The sequence below is a fragment of the Colias croceus genome, chromosome 9 (genome assembly GCF_905220415.1).
Source record: "Colias croceus chromosome 9, ilColCroc2.1".
NCBI classification, from domain to species: domain Eukaryota; kingdom Metazoa; phylum Arthropoda; class Insecta; order Lepidoptera; family Pieridae; genus Colias; species Colias croceus.
In genome coordinates, this window is record NC_059545.1 from 6,950,245 (window position 1) to 6,968,697 (window position 18,453).

The window sequence follows — 18,453 nt, forward strand, 5'->3', positions numbered from 1 at the left end:
TTTAGGCGGGAAACTTGATCTTGATAATTTGAAATTCCGTTTACTTTCAAATTAATATATTTTTTGTGAAAATCTTCATATTCGCACCTTTAAGTTGATTATAGTAATTATAAATATGATTGATCAAGCTCTTGATGACAACATTTCTGAAAATGATGAAGAGGAAAGTTTCTTCCAAGACGTAGATATTTTACAAAAACATGGGATAAATGTAGCCGATATAAAAAAATTAAAGGGTGCAGGTATTTGCACGATAAAAGGTATTCAAATGTCTACAAAGAAGAAATTGTGTAATATAAAAGGTTTCTCCGAAACAAAGGTTGAAAAAATAAAGGAAGCATGTTTAAAAGTCGTAACTCTTGGATTTATGACAGCCTTGGAAGTTAGTGACCGACGAAAACAAGTTTTTAAAATCAGCACTGGTAGCAGTGAATTAGAGTAAGCAATAATACATATAAGATAACTATGTTTTTCTTCAGAAAATCACTCTTTGCAAAACCATATTCTCATTCTACATCGATGCAATGGGACTTTATGGGGCGACAATCTAATATATAAAAATCAATGCCACTTTTCGTTGTAATTCCATAACTCGAGAACGGCTGAACCGATTTCGATAATTCTTTTTTTATTATATTCCTTGAAGTACGAGGATGGTTCTTATGTAGAGAAAACGTTAATATGTACCACGGGCGAAGCCGGGGCGGACCGCTAGTAATTAAATAAAAATAAAACACCTTTTTGTATGTTAAAGCAAACTACTGGCGGGAGGAATTGAATCTATGGCAATTACTGAAGTTTTTGGAGAATTTCGCACTGGAAAAACTCAACTGTCCCATACTCTATGCGTTACAACACAAATACCGAACTCATCTGGTTATCATGGCGGGAAAGTAATGTTTTTGGACACCGAACATACCTTGTATCCTTTTTTATAGATATACAAATATTTGTTAATGTTCCCACGCAATTTTGTACCAACTAACTAGTTACCTACTTAATTTTACTATTGAAATTTTGAGGTCGTAAGTACCATTTTATGGTTCTTTTTATTTTCTTAACGCACTCAAAAGTCGCCCAGATCGGTTAAGACCTATCGCAGATAGGTTTAACTTAGATCAAAATGGAGTTTTGGATAACGTTTTGTACGCAAGAGCATATACTTCGGAGCATCAGGTAGAGTACCAAAAACAAAATAAAAATTTAAGTTACTTATAATAATAATGTATAAATAGAATATCCTTTCCAAAAGATAACAATATTTTTTACGCTCAACAGAACCTATAATGGCAATCAATTTTTATTAACCGACTTCAAAAAAAGGAGGAGGTTATCAATTCGGCCGGTAATTTTTTTTTTTATGTATGTACACCGATTACTCCGAGGTTTCTGAACCGATTTACGTGATTCTTTTTTTGTTCGATGCGGGATGGTGTCGAATTGGTCCCATAAAAATTATTCGGATAGGCCCAGTAGTTTTTATTTTATGAGCATTTTTGTCTGTAGGTATTTGTAAATTTTGCAAGTGCAAGTTTGAAGTCGGTTGTTTTTAACGCAGTTATCACTTGTATATGAATGAAATCAGTGTTTGCTATTAGCTAGGTTTGTACTATAGGTAATAAGTACTTACACAATATATTTAAAACGTCAATGATTCCTTAATACGGAAATTGAGTACACATCTCATGGTGCAGGTTTACTATAACAGAACTAATGAGGTCACTAGCATCAATACTGAAGCTAGTTTTAACATGTTAAGATAAACAAGATCTAAATATGGCGTTCCTTGTCCCACTTTTTATTCCATAACATCAATCTACGTTCATGTTGGATTTAATTTATGAATGGTATCATAAAATAGTACTTATTCATAATTCAAAGACTTTTAAATATTTACCTAGCTCTAATATAAAAATTATACCTACGTAACTGCAGATAAAATATCTACAGGGCGATTTATTCATCCCTTAAGTACTTCTAAACATCAAAATAATTTTTTATTATTATTTTACATCATAATTTTCACAAGGACTCTTTTTGCATTTTCAAAGGCGGAGTTATTAGATTTCGTAGCTGCTAAATTTCATGAAGAGGCCGGGGTTTTCAAACTTCTCATAATAGATTCTATTATGGCATTATTTCGAGTTGATTTCTCTGGTCGCGGTGAACTGGCAGACAGACAACAAAAATTAGCTCAAGTGCTGTCAAGGTTACAAAAGGTTCGTGGTTATATTAATTTATATTATAAAAAATAAAATATTAAAGCCATTAATAATTATTAATAAATGTGACATGGCTAAGAAATTAAAGCCGCAATCTAAACATGTATGTAACTACGTACCTACTTTCATTTCATAAAAATGGTCTGAAAGAGATCGCTGCCTAGCGATAAGGCCGCCATTTGTACATACTTGCCTCTGTTTGCTGTATTTTCTTTCGTGTTTCTTGTAAATCTTGTGTGTGTGCAATAAAGTATTATCTATCAAGATATTTCACACATGTGTCCGTTCATCGTGGATCATATTATGATCAATCATAATTTTGTTTAATGATTTCATTTAAAACTGCCCATCAAGTAAACGCGTGTTAAGAATGCATAGATAAAAGCATCCGGGTAGACTATAAGTTGTAATGACTCCAATTCGGGACTTCAGATAAGATAAATGTTATATATTGGATTTCAGAAGAGAACATTTTATCTCCAAATAGCGACATAGGTCAATGTTAGATCCAAGTTTTATTTCATTACAATTGTCTAAAAAGATCGTCCCTATTTAGGAAAAATCGATGGTTATTAATAATGCAATAAAATATCATATACTTACTTAAGTAGGTAAATACTTTTATTTTAAATTTACAAATTATTTTTTAGATATCGGAAGAATACAATGTAGCAGTTTTTATAACAAATCAAATGACTGCTGATCCAGGTGCCACTTTATCTTTTCAAGTAGATCCCAAAAAACCTATCGGTGGAAACATTTTAGCCCATGCCTCTACAACAAGAATATCCCTCAGAAAAGGACGCGGTGAAAATCGAATCGCGAAAATTTATGATTCCCCGGATTTACCGGAGAGTGAAGCTACGTTTGCAATAACGAATGGTGGCGTTGCTGATGCCAAAGATTAATGTGAAAAATAATAAATAAATTTAATATTAAATAATTACTGATTTTACTATTTTACGCATAAATCCCGTGTATCTAAGTATCGTTAGAAATAAGTAACCAAATATGGTTGCAGACAGTTCAGTAGGTACTTATTAACAATTATCTAGAGTGATTGGCCTGTATAATGATTCAACATCGATAACATATTGAACCGACGGCAAGGAATTCCAAAACGACGCGACGCACACGTGCGCCAAAGTCCATTCAAACAGGATCGCCTTAACATCGTCATAGTGGCGTGACTCGATTGAGCCAATTGAGTTGACGCTCTAGAATAAAACAAGATTAGATAAACTACCTATGCGACAAATGATGTGCGTATTGTTCTACAACACAATATTGTTTGTCACACGTTTATACATTCAGAAATAACTATTTGAAGAATACCATTCAAATCGCCTGAACATTACCTACTAATGTGCAAAAATATAATTTCTATTATGTATTAAAAGAAAAAAGAGAAAGGTCCGGTATTTGAAATAATTATAGAGAACTCTTTATATGTATATTTTATAATTTAAGATTAAAAAGTAATAACTGGTCTATTTGACATTATAGATGACAAATTAGAGTTGTTTTTTCTTTTAAACTAAATTCTTGTTTTTATTCTTTCTAAGTGTTGTATAAAGCTCGAAAATACTTCCAAGTAAAGATAGCAAACGTAACCATAATTATTTTCATATACTTATACTTAGGTTTATTTTTATTCCACAATAATTATTATAAATTTAAAACAAAAGTTGACCGGCGCAAACGTGCAATTTGTCAAAGTCATTTGAGAATATTGAATTGTCATTTGTCAGTTTAACTCAGAATTAGCTAGTGTGTAGAAGTCGATGCGGTTAATTTGTAAAAGATTTCGTATTTTATGTGAAATAAAGAAATTATACTAAATTATTTTATTTTATTAAACAAGATACATTTTAGTGAATCTCCTTAGTGTTTTATTTGTGTTATTATGAGTGATTCTAATGAAAAAAAGCAAGTACGTGTTTGGTGTGATGGGTGGTAAGTCAAGATTTTTTAATATTTTTTCAGCCGCCTATTATGATTTACAATAGATTTTATTGCTTTTGTATTGCATTATGAATACGCTAATGCACAGAAGCAAAGATTATCAGAGTGCATTAATATTTACACCTATATAAATGCTTTGTTAGAAGGTTTCGGCGTAATTAGCGCCTGCCGCTTAATTTTATTTTTTCTCATATTAACTCAGAAATAGTCTTTACATATATTATGACAAATACATGCATTGTTTAATTTTTAAGAGGATGAAAATTTAGAATTACTTGTTTTAGTATTAATAATATTAATATTTAACAAATATAATTTATTAAGAATTCTATTAACTATGTAAGTTAAGTATGAAATACATTTTACATGATTTAATTTAATTCAAATTAATTTATTATAAGAACACAGTCAATGTAAAATTAATATCTTAACAAAAACTGAAATTTTCAGCTATGACATGGTCCACTTTGGACATGCAAATTCATTGAGACAGGCGAAAGCATTAGGTGATGTGTTGATAGTGGGTGTTCACACAGATGAAGAGATTTCAAAACATAAAGGGCCACCAGTGTTCACTCAAGAGGAGAGATACAAAATGGTGCGAGCCATAAAATGGGTGGATCAGGTGGTCGAAGGTGCACCTTATGTCACAACTCTTGAAACATTGGATAAATATCAGTGTGACTTCTGTGTACATGGAGGTATTTGAGAATTTGTATTTTATTGGAAATTTTATAAATAATAAATTGCGTTTAAGTAATTGCTAGTGACTCAAATTATTAATGTCATATGTAAATGTAATTCTAATCAGAATTATTTTATATATGTATAAAAACAACCTGATGGTACAAGATATTATAAAACTAACAATTCCGTCTACATCTTCAAGATAAATACTTACATAATATTATATCCATTGTCAGGCAACAAAATGTTTCATTGTATTCAAATCAAAATATTTGAACCTAATTTATAAATAATAATTACTCGTTTTTCAGATGACATCACAGTAACAGCAGAAGGAATTGATACATATCATTTAGTCAAAAGTGCTGGTAAATATAGGTAAATATTGAAAGGAATAAAATAAAATTAAATGGAAATATAAATCACTAATTAAATATGCAAGATAAACATTTTATATTATACTAATTAGTTCTTCCAAAAAAAATCACAAAAAAATGATTTTTAAACTTTTTTCCAATAAAAATTTGTATTCAACAACATAATTTACTACATACAGAAATGAGGAAACATAGTAATCAGTTATCAAATAACTATGTTAATATACAATTTCTATAAAAAAATTAAAAAATTTGAATATAATATAATATTAATATGTATGTCATGTTTTGTTCATATAAGAATAACCCTGACCTTGTGCTGTATTGAAATGAACATGTAAAATATCTATATAGGAAAGGTACATATTGTATAGATCAGTGAATTGGTCACATATAAACTGAAACAATATACCTAATATGTTTATGTTAATTAATTTAGTTATTTTTTATCTTTGTTCATATGACAACAATTGGTTTGGAGATTATTTAACGAGTTAATGAAATGTTTTGAATAAGTGAGTAAAATATAGTTACATAATTTTATGTTTTTTCAGAGAAGTGTCTAGAACAGCTGGAGTATCTACAACAGATCTTGTTGGAAGGATGCTATTACTTACCAGAGAGCATTTCAAGTAAACCTTTTTTCTTTTTTTACCTTTGATTTTTATTGTATCAGATAGCTACATTTTTATTGTTTAAAAAAACGTGTTTTGAATGAATCAATGAATGAAAATGCTTTGAAAATTAACAAAATAAAGACAAGACTTAACATAAACAGCAAAGGGCAACAGCAAAAGGCCTTATTAGGTAGCGATCTCTGCCAGGCAACCCTAACATTGAATGGAAATAAAACTATGTGTTTTTTTTTATATCACCCAATGACCGATAAGTAATAGTATCGCTTACCTTCTAGGAGAGGTGACAAAGAGTACACTGTAGCTCTGGACCATTCGTCAAACCTCGGCACAGATTCCACCGCGCGATCTCCGTATACAGGCTGTTCACAATTCTTGCCGACCACACAGAAGATTATACAGTTTAGCAGTGGATTGTCGCCGAAGCCTACTGACAGGGTTTGTGTGTTTGTTTTTTTAAGTTATTCTATAGGATACAATCACAAGAAATTATAAAAAAATAGTTGGAAACTAAAAGAAATATACAGAATTTTTTTTTGTAGGTAGTAGAATTAGAAGTAGGTAAGTATTTTTTGTTACACGGTTTAAAGAGATTTTACAAAATCTAAATAATGTTAATACATTATTGGTTTCCGATAGGAAATGATCTCTATTATTTACATTTTACAACATTATGTGCACATTTTTATCTCCATCTAAATGAAGTACAATTTAATTCCTTCGTTATAAGTACATACTTAGTATACAAATCACGCAAAAATATATAAATGCATTCAAATTTTAAACGTACATAACACGTTAATTAATTATTTATGATGCTGACCGTACCTATAAATGCGCAGCTCATGCTTATCTTAATCAGGAAATCAATAGAGTTTTGACGAAGTACTTACTAACAATGAACAACTGAAATTGTAATAATGTTAGGACTTAGCATTGTTACGACGCGGTGGTTTCTTCAAAATTGTATCAATTTTTTAAATATCTGGGTCTGTTTTTAATTTTTATTATTATTTTCATATATATTGGTGGAATATTTTGATACTCTTAGGGCCGATTTTTCAATCCCTGGTTAAAACTTACCCGTCCAATAAAGTATTACACGATTGACGATAATATTAAAATGTCACCTGTAAACTGTCAATTGCGGGCGATAAGAATACATTTTGAAATGGTAGTTTCATACGTTATTCGACGAATAAGTTTTAACCGAGGATTGAAAAATTAGCCCTTATTATATTAAAATATGTAATCCCTTATTTTCATGAAGGCATAGTCACAGTTTTAAAAACTTGCGACGTTGAAGAAAATAACATTCCTATTTACGTAAGAGATTGCGGGTATTAGCTAATACCTTTTCTCTCGTTAAAAGAGAAATATTCTTGAAATTCCTTTGTTTGCCCCAAATTCCGGGTATTCATGAAATATGCAATTATAACGAATTGAATTTATTTATGAAACTAAATCATTCAAACCTAAATACTAACAAAACACACTCAATGCTCTTCGCCTTGACCTTTAATCAAATCGAGTTTGTTAATATCTAGTTATTTTAAAAATACTAATAATAGCCGAATGTAGTTGGTAATAATTAATGAAGCTATACAATTGTCGAATAAAATACGGCTATTTTACTTGTCTGAGCCAGGAGGAGGATTATGCTTTTGCAGACTCACTGCGTCATGTCGTTACAGTTTAGAATTGTGTTGTGTGTGTTACAATAGTTACTAGTGTATTAAAATAATGATAATAAACGTATTCAGATTGTAAGATAATTTTAAATTTTTTGAAGCCACCTGAAATATTATTTTCTAGATGCTCGTTTTATTTATTCACGCATGCGGTTGTAAACCGTAAACGAATGTTATTAATTATTGTCATCAAACTTGTTTCGATAGTCTTATCCTCAGCAAATGTCCTTTTTTTGTTTTAAATGTTGGACCGTGAAAATTGTTAACCGAATGTTAACCGAACGCCGAGAAATCACAATTACATGGTCGGGCTTGACAATACTTATACATATTATATAATTTTGGTCATGCTGAAAAAAACTGAGTTAAGAAATTACACTTTTCATAAAATATATTTACGTACAATTTGGCATTGCCTTGTTTCAATTTGTTAGATTACGCGTGACGAACGTAACTTATTTATTATTAAAAAAATAATAGTTTTAAATATCCATGGGCATCAAAAGAAACATGATCACGATCTTAATAAAAATCAAAATATATCAATGCTTAGAACATTGTATGAACAATTTATTAAACCTTGAACTTAGATCGTCGTTACGTTAACTTGAAACGTGAACACAATAGGTAGGTACTTGAAGGTCGATATGGAGAAACGATTTTACTTCATAACGTAGTTATCATAGGGCAGTAATAAAAATATGCACAGAAAATGAAATCACTTATGTGATTAATGTTGTCTATCGTATTGCATATTTTAACCTAATTTGCCAATATCGTATGATGCACTTTCTGATGACTATCAGCGCTTTATCGTGTTATCATGAGTTTGATATGGAAATACGGCCATTCATATTTTTCTGAATCATTTCTGTACTAGAAAAAGATTTATTAAATTACCATTATTGATATGCGTAATCCGGAATAATCTTTATGGCTGAATCATAATGAAAATATGTATGATTAAATACTTACAAGCAGAACTTTTGAATTAAAAAATATATAACTAGGTGATTTGAGAAATTTTAAATCTGCTGGGTTTGAATCCTGATCATGTTTTACGAGCTACGATAAATAGCTAGTGTTTATCGTAGCCCGTAAAAAACGATCATTTCAAATCCAGCATCATGGTCCATTTTTTTCTATCCTATTACTTTGTTTACTTTCATATTATATTATTGCTTTTTTTTCAGGTGGTATACGTAGCGGGTGCGTTCGATCTTTTCCACGTCGGCCATCTTGACATTTTGGAAGCCGCACACTCACAAGGAGACTTTTTGATAGTCGGTCTTCATACGGACCTAGAAGTGAATAGATACAAAGGGTCCAACTACCCCATAATGAATCTACATGAACGCGTGCTATCTGTACTCGCGTGCAAGGTAATTGCATATTATAATTAGCGTAATAATTAATAATTTGTATACATGTTTGTATTATCTGTGCAATTTATTAATAGCGTGTTTAAAAATAACGGTACCTATTTTTAGTGTCAGAATTATTTATACATCGATAGAAAGTGTAGGTTTAATTTTGGGCCTTTGAGTTTGAACATTTTTTGATCAATGGTACTTACTGAAGAGTCACGGTTTATGTAGGAGTCGTAGTCGTATTTTTTATATAACTTTCAATACAGTTCTATTAATAAAAAGATATAATAGTAGGTACTTAAATGAGAATAATATTGATTAATCGATAAGGTTATGTAATTATATCGTGTGTTAAACTAAATCATACAATTATGTTTGTTGCCGGAGGTAGTGGAAAATTTTATAGATTTCCGGTATCAAACAAATCTAAACATATTATATTTTTATCTTTAAATGTGTGCATAGTCACTTATCTATTCACATACATAATATAATCAAATTACTACATGTTTTTACTCGAGTTCTACATATGTTATGATAACTTCGACAACAATGTGTAGCGTTTGTTTAAGAGCATTATAGTGATATTCGTACTAATATTATAATGCAAGTCTATCGATCTATTACTTTTTAAAGGACACACCGATTATTTTTGAGCGCTCGAGAAACGGCTGGGGGCAATTCATTCAGAATTTTCTTTTTTTCTCCATGCATGTATGTATTTATCCGATAAATACATAAATAAACACAGTATAAAGAAGGAGTAAAAACCCCTTGAAATAAAAAAAAGTTGTTCTTTTTTATCTGGTTATTTGATTTAATATTAATGAATATATTGTTTGAATCGGGAAAATTTGCTTTATGTAGTTTTTATCATAATTTGATAAGATCAATTATCTTGCAGAAAAATGCAAACTAATGCTCAATAATTCATTTACTAAATCTACATTCATTATTTATTAAATATTTTTTACCATACAATTAAATGAAAATCCTTTGCTTCTGACTTATACTTTATTTATTTGTTAGTCATTTTTTTTTTCATTTTAATTTGGCATATTACACTTACAATTTTACATCGAAATTAAGAATATACTAATAAAAAATTATACACTTAAAATTTTAAATCTGTAACTACATTTATAACAATACTGATATGGGGACCGGATGATACAATAATAGTAGATTGTTACTTCCTATCTGTCCGTCCTTTTCCTATTGTACTATAAATAAATTCTTATTTTGCATTACTTCACCCATACTTCAATTCCACATCAGTTCAAAATGTAGATTGAAATGGATGTTTGCATTAACAGGTTATAAACTACGACAAAAAAGTACATAGGTAAATAAAACCAGCTATGGCTAGGAAACTTTTAATGAATTTAAAATTAATTTTTAATTTGTACGAAACAGTAATGGCATGTGGTTTATAGTTTATAATCTTTACAAAAGTAACACAAAACACTACTAAAACTAGAATGTTCATCCATCTTCTATGCGTATGCCAAATTTAATTTTAATTGATTCTGTAGTATTTGCCTGATAGAGTAACAAACATACTCAAAAACTTTCGCATTTATAATATTAGTAGGATAAAAGAAGTGTTAAAATTGTTGTTTTTATTACAACACTAGCTGCTCCGCGCGGTTTCAACCCCGTGGCTCTACTCCTGTTGGTCGTAGCGTGATGATATTATAGCCTATAACCTTCCTCGATAAATGGGCTATCTAACACCGAAAGAATTTTTCAAATCGGACCAGTAGTTCCCGAGATTAGCGCGTTCAAACAAACAAACAAACAAACTCTTCAGCTTTATAATATTAGTATAGATATTTTAATATTATTTTATAATTTTAAATTAACTATCATTTTATTTTACAGTACGTCCACGAGGTGGTGATAGGCGCGCCGTACAGCGTGACCGCGGACCTGATGGACCACTTCAACGTGGACGTGGTGTGTCACGGCGCTACACCGATATCGTTCGACGCGGACAAGTCCGACCCGTACGAGGTGCCCAAGGAGAGGGGCTGTTTTAAGGTGCGTGTAGTTTTTTGGAAAACAAATACCGGCCGAGTTGAAAACTTCCTCCTTTTTTTAAAGTTGGGTAGTTTGGAAATACACATAAAAAATATCGGCCGAATTCAGAACTTACTCCTTTTTTTTAAGTCGGTTAGATACCTCACACACACATTCAGTGTGCAAAGGAGAAAAGCAAGGGCATTAAAAAATTGACCTAAAACAGAAGTGTAATTTCAAATAAATGGAAATACTATTTTGTACAATTGCTTGTTCTTGTAGGGTTTGATGGAATTTCTTGAGATATTGATATGATCTTATTTTACCGTATTTTTAAGTTTTATAAAAGAAAATATAATTACCATATACGGTAAATCAACTTTATCCGTCAAAAATTAAGATCGAATACAAGAGAATAAAATTTTTAAACATACAGAAAAGTACCTATATAAAATGGTCGTACGACATTTAATATTGATATTGCAAATTTATCATTACAGATTTTAAATTCTGGCAACACAATGACAACAGAGGACATAGTGCAGAGGATAATACGTCATCGACTTGAATTTGAAGAAAGAAACACGAAGAAGGAAAAGAAGGAAATGGCCGCTATGAAAGCCATAGACAAAAAGCCAACTCAAAACGGGGATTGTAAGACAACGAAATCTGTAGTAGTATAAATAAATCTATGGACATATAGATAATTCTTTAAACTTCTATCCTGCAATATTAATGTTTGAAATTCAATTGTGCTATTTAAATGGTTGTAGTTAGAGATTTCATTAGAATACATATAATGAAGTCAGTCATATAACTGTGTTGCCATAATCATGGTTGATGAAAAACTGTTATTAATATCATAGTTATTTATTGGATTTAGTGATTATTTCCGTTAAATGTTATACACTTACATATTCCTGTATTAATATAAATGTACAAACATTATATTGAGAATCAAATGAATTCCAGTGTTTTGTTGCTTTTAAATATACAAAATATACATTTTAATATCGCCTAGGTAGTGGCACGGCCACATTGAGCCAGTTAACACCAAAAAGTTATATAGTTGAGAATATTAATATAATGTAACTCAAAATATTTTAGATCCATGTGCTTTATTATTATTTTCTATTTCTTTACAATAATTTTGTAAATACTCTATTATTCCATAGATAAGCTATTCTTGTCTTGTAATTAAATTTATGGTGTTATGGCATTCACTTTATTTGTGGATCAGTCATATTAAATTATGGTGTAGTCATATTTATGTTATGTTAATATTTTATCCTTATTTATAAATAATTAAAATAAAATATCAATAAATAAATGTGGTTGTTTTATTTTACCAAATTTCATATTGAACGATTTTTATGAACACATCTCTCTCTGCCTCTGAGTTAAATTTGTTAGCTGGTAATTTCATGTTCATTTCTTATCACTTCTTATATTTATATAATATAAATCCTAGCAATATAAATAAAAAAAAAACTGAACAGGCAGGCCGTTACTTTTGATGTTTCGAACTATTTTAATAAATACAGGCATACCTAATAATATTATAACATTATACTTAATTTAGCATTATCGCCGCAGAATACATTTCAATCTATGGTCGACAGGAAGTATAAATTCATTCACTTTTTTAGAGGTAGGAGAAGCACAATTATTAAATTTTCAAAATGGTAAAAAGTAACAATGGCTCGGCTAGGCGAAAAATATAAAAAAAAAAATTGTACTTTATGTTAATAAAAAATATACTACTTTATTTTGACGTGTTTTAACTTTGTTTGAGGGCATATTAATGATTTTGTGTTTTATAATATATAAGTTTATTCATGTCATATTATGGGTTTCACTTGGTTTTCATAATTGCGAGAAATAAATATTATGTAATTGATTAGTGTATCAACTCCTTCACAACTCAATATATAATAATTTCTTTTACAACGTTATATTGTCTGAAAACCACGTGAAAACCTTTGAGTACCTACCTATCGTGAAAACATTCGCTTAGTAGGCAGAGGTATTCAGACCAAGGTGCTGTGCCTTGGACCCTCTTGGACCCATAGCTTGGATCTGTGCGTACCACAGGTGCGTACAGGGTGCGTATCACTCTGTGGTGCGCACAGAACAGTAAGAACAAAATAGAAGTGCTATAATGTCATAATTAGTATGAAAACCAGTGTCGCCAAACCCACACATTTAAACCGATAGTAATACAGTACCACAGTACAGTACACTACAAGTAAACTATGCCTTTGATTGTACAGCTTAATTTGAGTAAAAACTGACTTAGGTTATAAATACAGCATTTCAATATGTACCCTAAAGCAACAAGTTACGGTTAATTTTAGTATAGCATCCCTAGGTATATTAGCTGTTTTGTTTCTCTTTGCTCAGAAATTCCAAATTCGAAAACATTCAGCTACTCCACAACAGAGGGCGTTAGTTTTCAATACATATAACTTTGAACCTCAACACATTAAGATAAGGTTGAAATTTGTGTCACTCTACATTAATGACATTAATTTGATGCTATGCTCTAAGGGATGTCAGCCTTGTTATCGATAATTCACAAATAAATATTTTTTTGTGCATTTTTTTTTTCTTTCTATTTTATGAGTATAGTATAATGTGTCACATTTTGGAGTATGTTTATTACTACTAAGTACGTCTTTTCATATTATTATATTTAAATAAAAAACGGAATAGAATAGTATAAATCTATATTTACAAAACAAACAGAAAATATGCATTATTTTAAATCTTGGAACTGCCGTAGGTTTGATGTATTGGTGGCCTTTGTTAGACTGCTTATTGCTGTTCGGCATCCAGTTAACTCGTCACGTTGCATTAATTATCCATTTCTCTTTTAAATTAGCCTCTTTCGAAAATCTATAAATAAATAGGACAAATGAAAGCTAAGGAAAAATAAAATAAAATTTAATATTTATAATGTTTGTCTTTTCTAAAGTATCGATACTGTCGATATGCGCCACATGCATCACTAATCCGACATTCGTTTGTTTATTGCAATAATATTCCAGAAAGTCTTGTTTGCTGTTCAATCTATATTAGTACTAATTTCTTATGGATTAAGGTTCATTTTGACTTAATATTTTTATAAATTTTTGACAAATTACGACAAGCGAAGTTGTAACATAAAATATATTTAAAATAAATTAAAATAAGACTTACCGATGGTATGATATGCCTCGATTGCTGATATTATTTCGTCTGCTATCATTTTTCCACTCTAATACCGAACAACACGCCCTAAATAATGAATAAATATGGAAAAAAGGTTTGACAGCTGACAACCGACTCGAATATTTTTCTGCGCACAACTGAGAGCGAGTTAGGTGATCTTACCTTACTAGTGACACGTGGGCCACGCCCACATCGCACTTCTATTTGTTCTTACTGTTCTGTGGTGGTGCGTAGGAATGGGTCGTCGACGCATTTTTCATCAACGAGACTAGACCGTTAAATGTCGTTCATCAACTAGTCGATCAACTAGTTAAAATCTTCGACTAGTCGATGTGTAAACTGAAACGAATTGACAACGATTGACACGGTCGACCGACGCGCGACGGTATTGGTAATCGAACGTTCGTTACCTTGAACTGAGGTCTACACTCTACATGTAAAATTCCACATTCTTACCACGAAGTTATTACGAATTATAGATTTTCAAAGAATTCAATGTCAAGGTTGTCTCTAGTAAAGAAATAAGTTGTGTGGTTTTATGAAACCACGGTAAAAGTGAAACTTTTTTTCACACTATAGACATTTAACTAAAAATTATCGTATTTGTACGATAATTATCGTACGTATCGTGCGTCACGCAACATGCTCTACACAGACCAAAAAGTTTGAGACGATGTAATAAAAGTTTCACTTTAAAAGTCAAAGCTATTTTTTAACAATTATATATAATATATCACCTATCTTTTACCAAGTTTTTGTTTATGATTTAACTTGTCGTTTTAAGTCGTTAGTTATAGTCGATATATTAACATTATTCAATATATTATTATAGGTAGGTAATCCTTATGTTATGTAATAAATTAACTGAATAAAAAAAAATATCTTAGATTTTTAAGACAATTCAATAATAGAAATTTATAAATATAAATTTATAAATTTATATTAAATTATTATTTAATTCAATAATATCAAATTAATACAAATTAATCTCCTTTTTTTTCAATATTTCGAGCATTGATCATAGTAATCTCATTCAAAGTCAAACGGAATTAACGGTAAAAATATTGAACTATCAACTCGCGACGCGTCGCGTCGATCGAGTTAATACAAACGTGTCGACTGACGAGCCGTCTACGACGAGTCGTTTAACCGTCTACGGTGGACTATTATACGGCCACGTCGAAGAGTTAACCGTCGCGGACGCGTTGACGAGCGTTTCGACTCTTTTGTTTAGTCGTTGAATTCAACTAGTGCGTTGGTGAGCGATGGACTAGTCGAATCGTTGAATGTACATAGACGGTTAATTTAACTAGTCCGTTGATTCAACGCCCATGCCTAGTGGTGCGTATGATAATGACGTAAGCACGGTCTAGACTCTAGACTCGAGTCTATGGTTATATGAGACTGCAACACTCATTGATAATTTGTGATAGCAACACTGTTGTCAAAATTCAAAATGGCAGAAAAGTATACAGTAAATAACTACCTATAGGCTATAAATTTAAATCATTTTAGAGATATTAAAATAGTGTGTGACGTGGTGTAACGGAAAATCAGTGAATTTGGGACTGGATTAAGTTATACAAATCAAGAGGACACATGTCACCAATATTCTCGTAACAGGTAAGTTTTTTTTTGTAATGTAGCCGCCCACTACAGTAACAATCTGTCTGAATTTATCTAAATATTTATATACTCTTTCTCACTGTCGCACATTTTTTTATCAATAATTAAGGAACACTTATTAATAGAAAAAAATAAACCCTTTATTTCACTGAATATATTAAAAACTGTTCATATTTAAATATCTGTAACTGGACACTACGCATCAGCGGTGAAGTTATTAATATCTTGTCGATTAATCAGTCGATTCAATGTTCATTAGTTAAATGAAATACCTATGTAAAAATACATTAGAATTATTGCCAAGCCCCGGAAAACTACGGTCCCCGAAATCGCGACAGCCACCGGCATTTTTAAACGTAGATAGTATTTAGTTAAAGGATATTACACAAGTTGTGTCGTATTCATTCCCAGGTCTAATTATTTAATTTTAAATAAAAAGAAGAAACGACGAAAATTTTTTATGTATAAAAATGTTCAAACACATCTTTGCCAATAATATTTTTCTACCATCTACTGCCAAAGCTTTAAATGAAAATAATCAAGTGTATTCCATTTATTTACTTTATAAAAGTATACTCCAACATTTAAAAATATTTTTTTTTAAGAAATTTATCCACCCATATCATTTAATGGTAAAACCGTACATTATAGACATTACCAAAGCCATTCTAAATTTCTTATCTGTATGTAGTTAGACTAAATTATGAGTAAGTATAACGATTAAAGTTAAAATTTTTATTGGCAAACATTTATCAATAATCTCTTTAAATTGGTAATAAACTTATATCACCACGCTCAGTACATTTAGAATATTTAAGGATAAAGACAAAGAGATCCTGGCTGAACAATGTTCACCAGGAAAACTAGATTAGTATAATTTATTACAAAATAAAGTGTTTGTTCATGGATGAATGGACAAATATATGCCATTTTTTAAATATAAAACATATGAAGCAATCCCAGAAATCCCACAGGAACGGGAACTATGCGTGTTTTTCTTTGACTGCGCGGGCGAAGCCTCGGGCAGAAACTTAGTTTAAATATAAAACATATTCATATTTGATAAATGTTTAAAAAAACCTCAACAGAAGTCATAAAAAGGATAGTATGTAAAATATTATTGCTAATGTGGATTTTGAATATTGAATTTAAGTCATTATGTGGAAATAAAGATGAATAGAATTCAGACAAATACTTATCTCATGCTTTTCTTTTTCTTACAACCAATCAAAAAAAGTTTTAATTAATCATATACCTAGGTACCTAAATTCAGTACATGCTTGTTGTTTTGTTTGCATATGATTTTTATAGCTTCTTCTATTTGATTTATGACTATGGAAAAATAATTTAAACATCCTGTTTACTATTAACCAATGCAACACACAATTCTTCACAGTAGATAGAAAAAATAAGCAATAAAAATATATTGGCAAGTAATATAACATTATGACACTCTGTTTTACTTATTCATATTAACATAAGGGACTAAATAAAGAGAAATAATGAATTCCACCAATAGGACACAGTATAAATTATATAAAAAAAAATATTTTTATTGATGCAAACTTAAACTTAAAAGAAACAATGCAAAAGGAACAGAAAATTGAAAATAAAAAGACTGGAACACTATTACTGGATTAATTATGTCAAAAATGTTCTTAATACTTGCATTTAAACATTTTATTTTAAGCACTTAAATATAGTTCACCTTCGCAAATTCAATAAAAATTCATGTAAAATTTAATTTCTACTCTAAATTTTTATTATATAGAAAATGTGTTAAGGTCAAGCAAGTTACATGCTTTTCTCATTATAATCTGTTGTATTGATATAAACTGTCACAACTTCCTATAATTTTATTTATAGCTTTTTCATGTAATAACCACTTTGAAGTTTGATGTCTTTTTATTAGTTTTCTCTCGATACTATTATACAGCTATGGATGAAAAAAATTGCAAGATTTAACAATAAACTTAAAAATTATTCAATATAAAATATAAGGAAGTTAGTTTTGGAACTCATGGAAAAGGCTGTGGGTTTGAACACGCTTGGACCATTTTTTTTTCTGTTCTAAACTTCTTATTTGTTAAATGTACATTCCATATTTTATAGATTTTTTCATACTCATTGTGAAAACAGTCAGTGGATTTATTATAATATTACATGAAATAACATTTTTAAATACTTTTTATAGTCAACAAAATAGCTAAAAGTTAATCATTTTGATGATAAAAGATAAGTAATCCGATAAGAAATTTTTAATGGCATTGGACTAAATTTTTGTTAAATGATATGTAATATTAAATATGGTTTTCCTCCTTTAATTTACTGTTAATGTAATGTATCTGTATTATGTGATTAAAATACATGAAGAAATAATAAGTAAGACAATGGACTGAGTAATTCTATTGGTGCTGCCAATGAAATACATGGCAAGTAAAGCATTATGAATAAAGACATCCAATCATTGATACACACACCAAGGTTTCTTTCTAGCTTGAGTTCTTCTAAAAGATTTAGTATTTAAGAAAAACTTTTTCATTTAGGAATAAATATAAAAACATTCAATTCTTTAGAGGGCCCATATTAAGCATTGGAACTGAACTTATTATTCGAATGTTTATTCGGATGAAAAACCATCAAAA

The 18,453-nt window shown here is 30.1% G+C and overlaps 3 protein-coding genes across 5 annotated transcripts in view; all 3 read left to right on the forward strand.

The window, feature by feature from the left end:
- Positions 1-82: 82 nt before the first annotated feature.
- Positions 83-3,165, forward strand: LOC123694161 (meiotic recombination protein DMC1/LIM15 homolog). Its single transcript, XM_045639497.1, has 5 exons — positions 83-438; positions 755-922; positions 1,074-1,176; positions 2,052-2,219; positions 2,873-3,165. The coding sequence occupies exons 1-5, from the start codon at positions 116-118 to the stop codon at positions 3,128-3,130; spliced, it is 1,020 nt and encodes a 339-aa protein (XP_045495453.1). The 5' UTR covers positions 83-115; the 3' UTR covers positions 3,131-3,165.
- Positions 3,166-3,953: 788 nt separating this feature from the next.
- On the forward strand, positions 3,954-12,299 carry LOC123694160 (ethanolamine-phosphate cytidylyltransferase). 2 transcript variants are annotated; one of them, XM_045639492.1, is made up of 8 exons: positions 3,954-4,178; positions 4,638-4,888; positions 5,186-5,252; positions 5,806-5,883; positions 6,165-6,324; positions 8,771-8,959; positions 10,832-10,990; positions 11,470-12,299. In XM_045639492.1, exons 1-8 carry the CDS (start codon positions 4,129-4,131, stop codon positions 11,650-11,652), a joined length of 1,137 nt encoding a protein of 378 aa, XP_045495448.1. In that variant the 5' UTR covers positions 3,954-4,128; the 3' UTR covers positions 11,653-12,299. The 2 variants fall into 2 exon arrangements, with proteins under 2 accessions (XP_045495448.1, XP_045495449.1); XM_045639493.1 differs by having other exon boundaries at positions 6,168-6,324.
- Positions 12,300-15,664: 3,365 nt separating this feature from the next.
- The window catches only part of LOC123694216 (actin cytoskeleton-regulatory complex protein pan1), a 33,342-nt gene continuing 30,553 nt past the window's right edge, over positions 15,665-18,453 (forward strand). For both annotated transcript variants that reach the window (XM_045639580.1, XM_045639579.1), the window contains exon 1: positions 15,665-15,805. The gene's annotated coding sequence lies outside the window, so the exon portion shown is untranslated. The remainder of the gene's footprint in view (positions 15,806-18,453) is intronic.

Coding starts and splice junctions, on each gene's coding strand:
- LOC123694161 (XM_045639497.1), top strand. CDS start 116: ATGATTGATCAAGCTCTTGATGACAACATTTCTGAAAATGATGAAGAG. Junction 439..754: donor ACTGGTAGCAGTGAATTAGA/GTAAGCAATAAT, acceptor TGTATGTTAAAG/CAAACTACTGGCGGGAGGAA. Junction 1,177..2,051: donor CATATACTTCGGAGCATCAG/GTAGAGTACCAA, acceptor GCATTTTCAAAG/GCGGAGTTATTAGATTTCGT.
- LOC123694160 (XM_045639492.1), top strand. CDS start 4,129: ATGAGTGATTCTAATGAAAAAAAGCAAGTACGTGTTTGGTGTGATGGG. Junction 5,884..6,164: donor CTTACCAGAGAGCATTTCAA/GTAAACCTTTTT, acceptor CTTACCTTCTAG/GAGAGGTGACAAAGAGTACA. Junction 10,991..11,469: donor AGGAGAGGGGCTGTTTTAAG/GTGCGTGTAGTT, acceptor TTATCATTACAG/ATTTTAAATTCTGGCAACAC.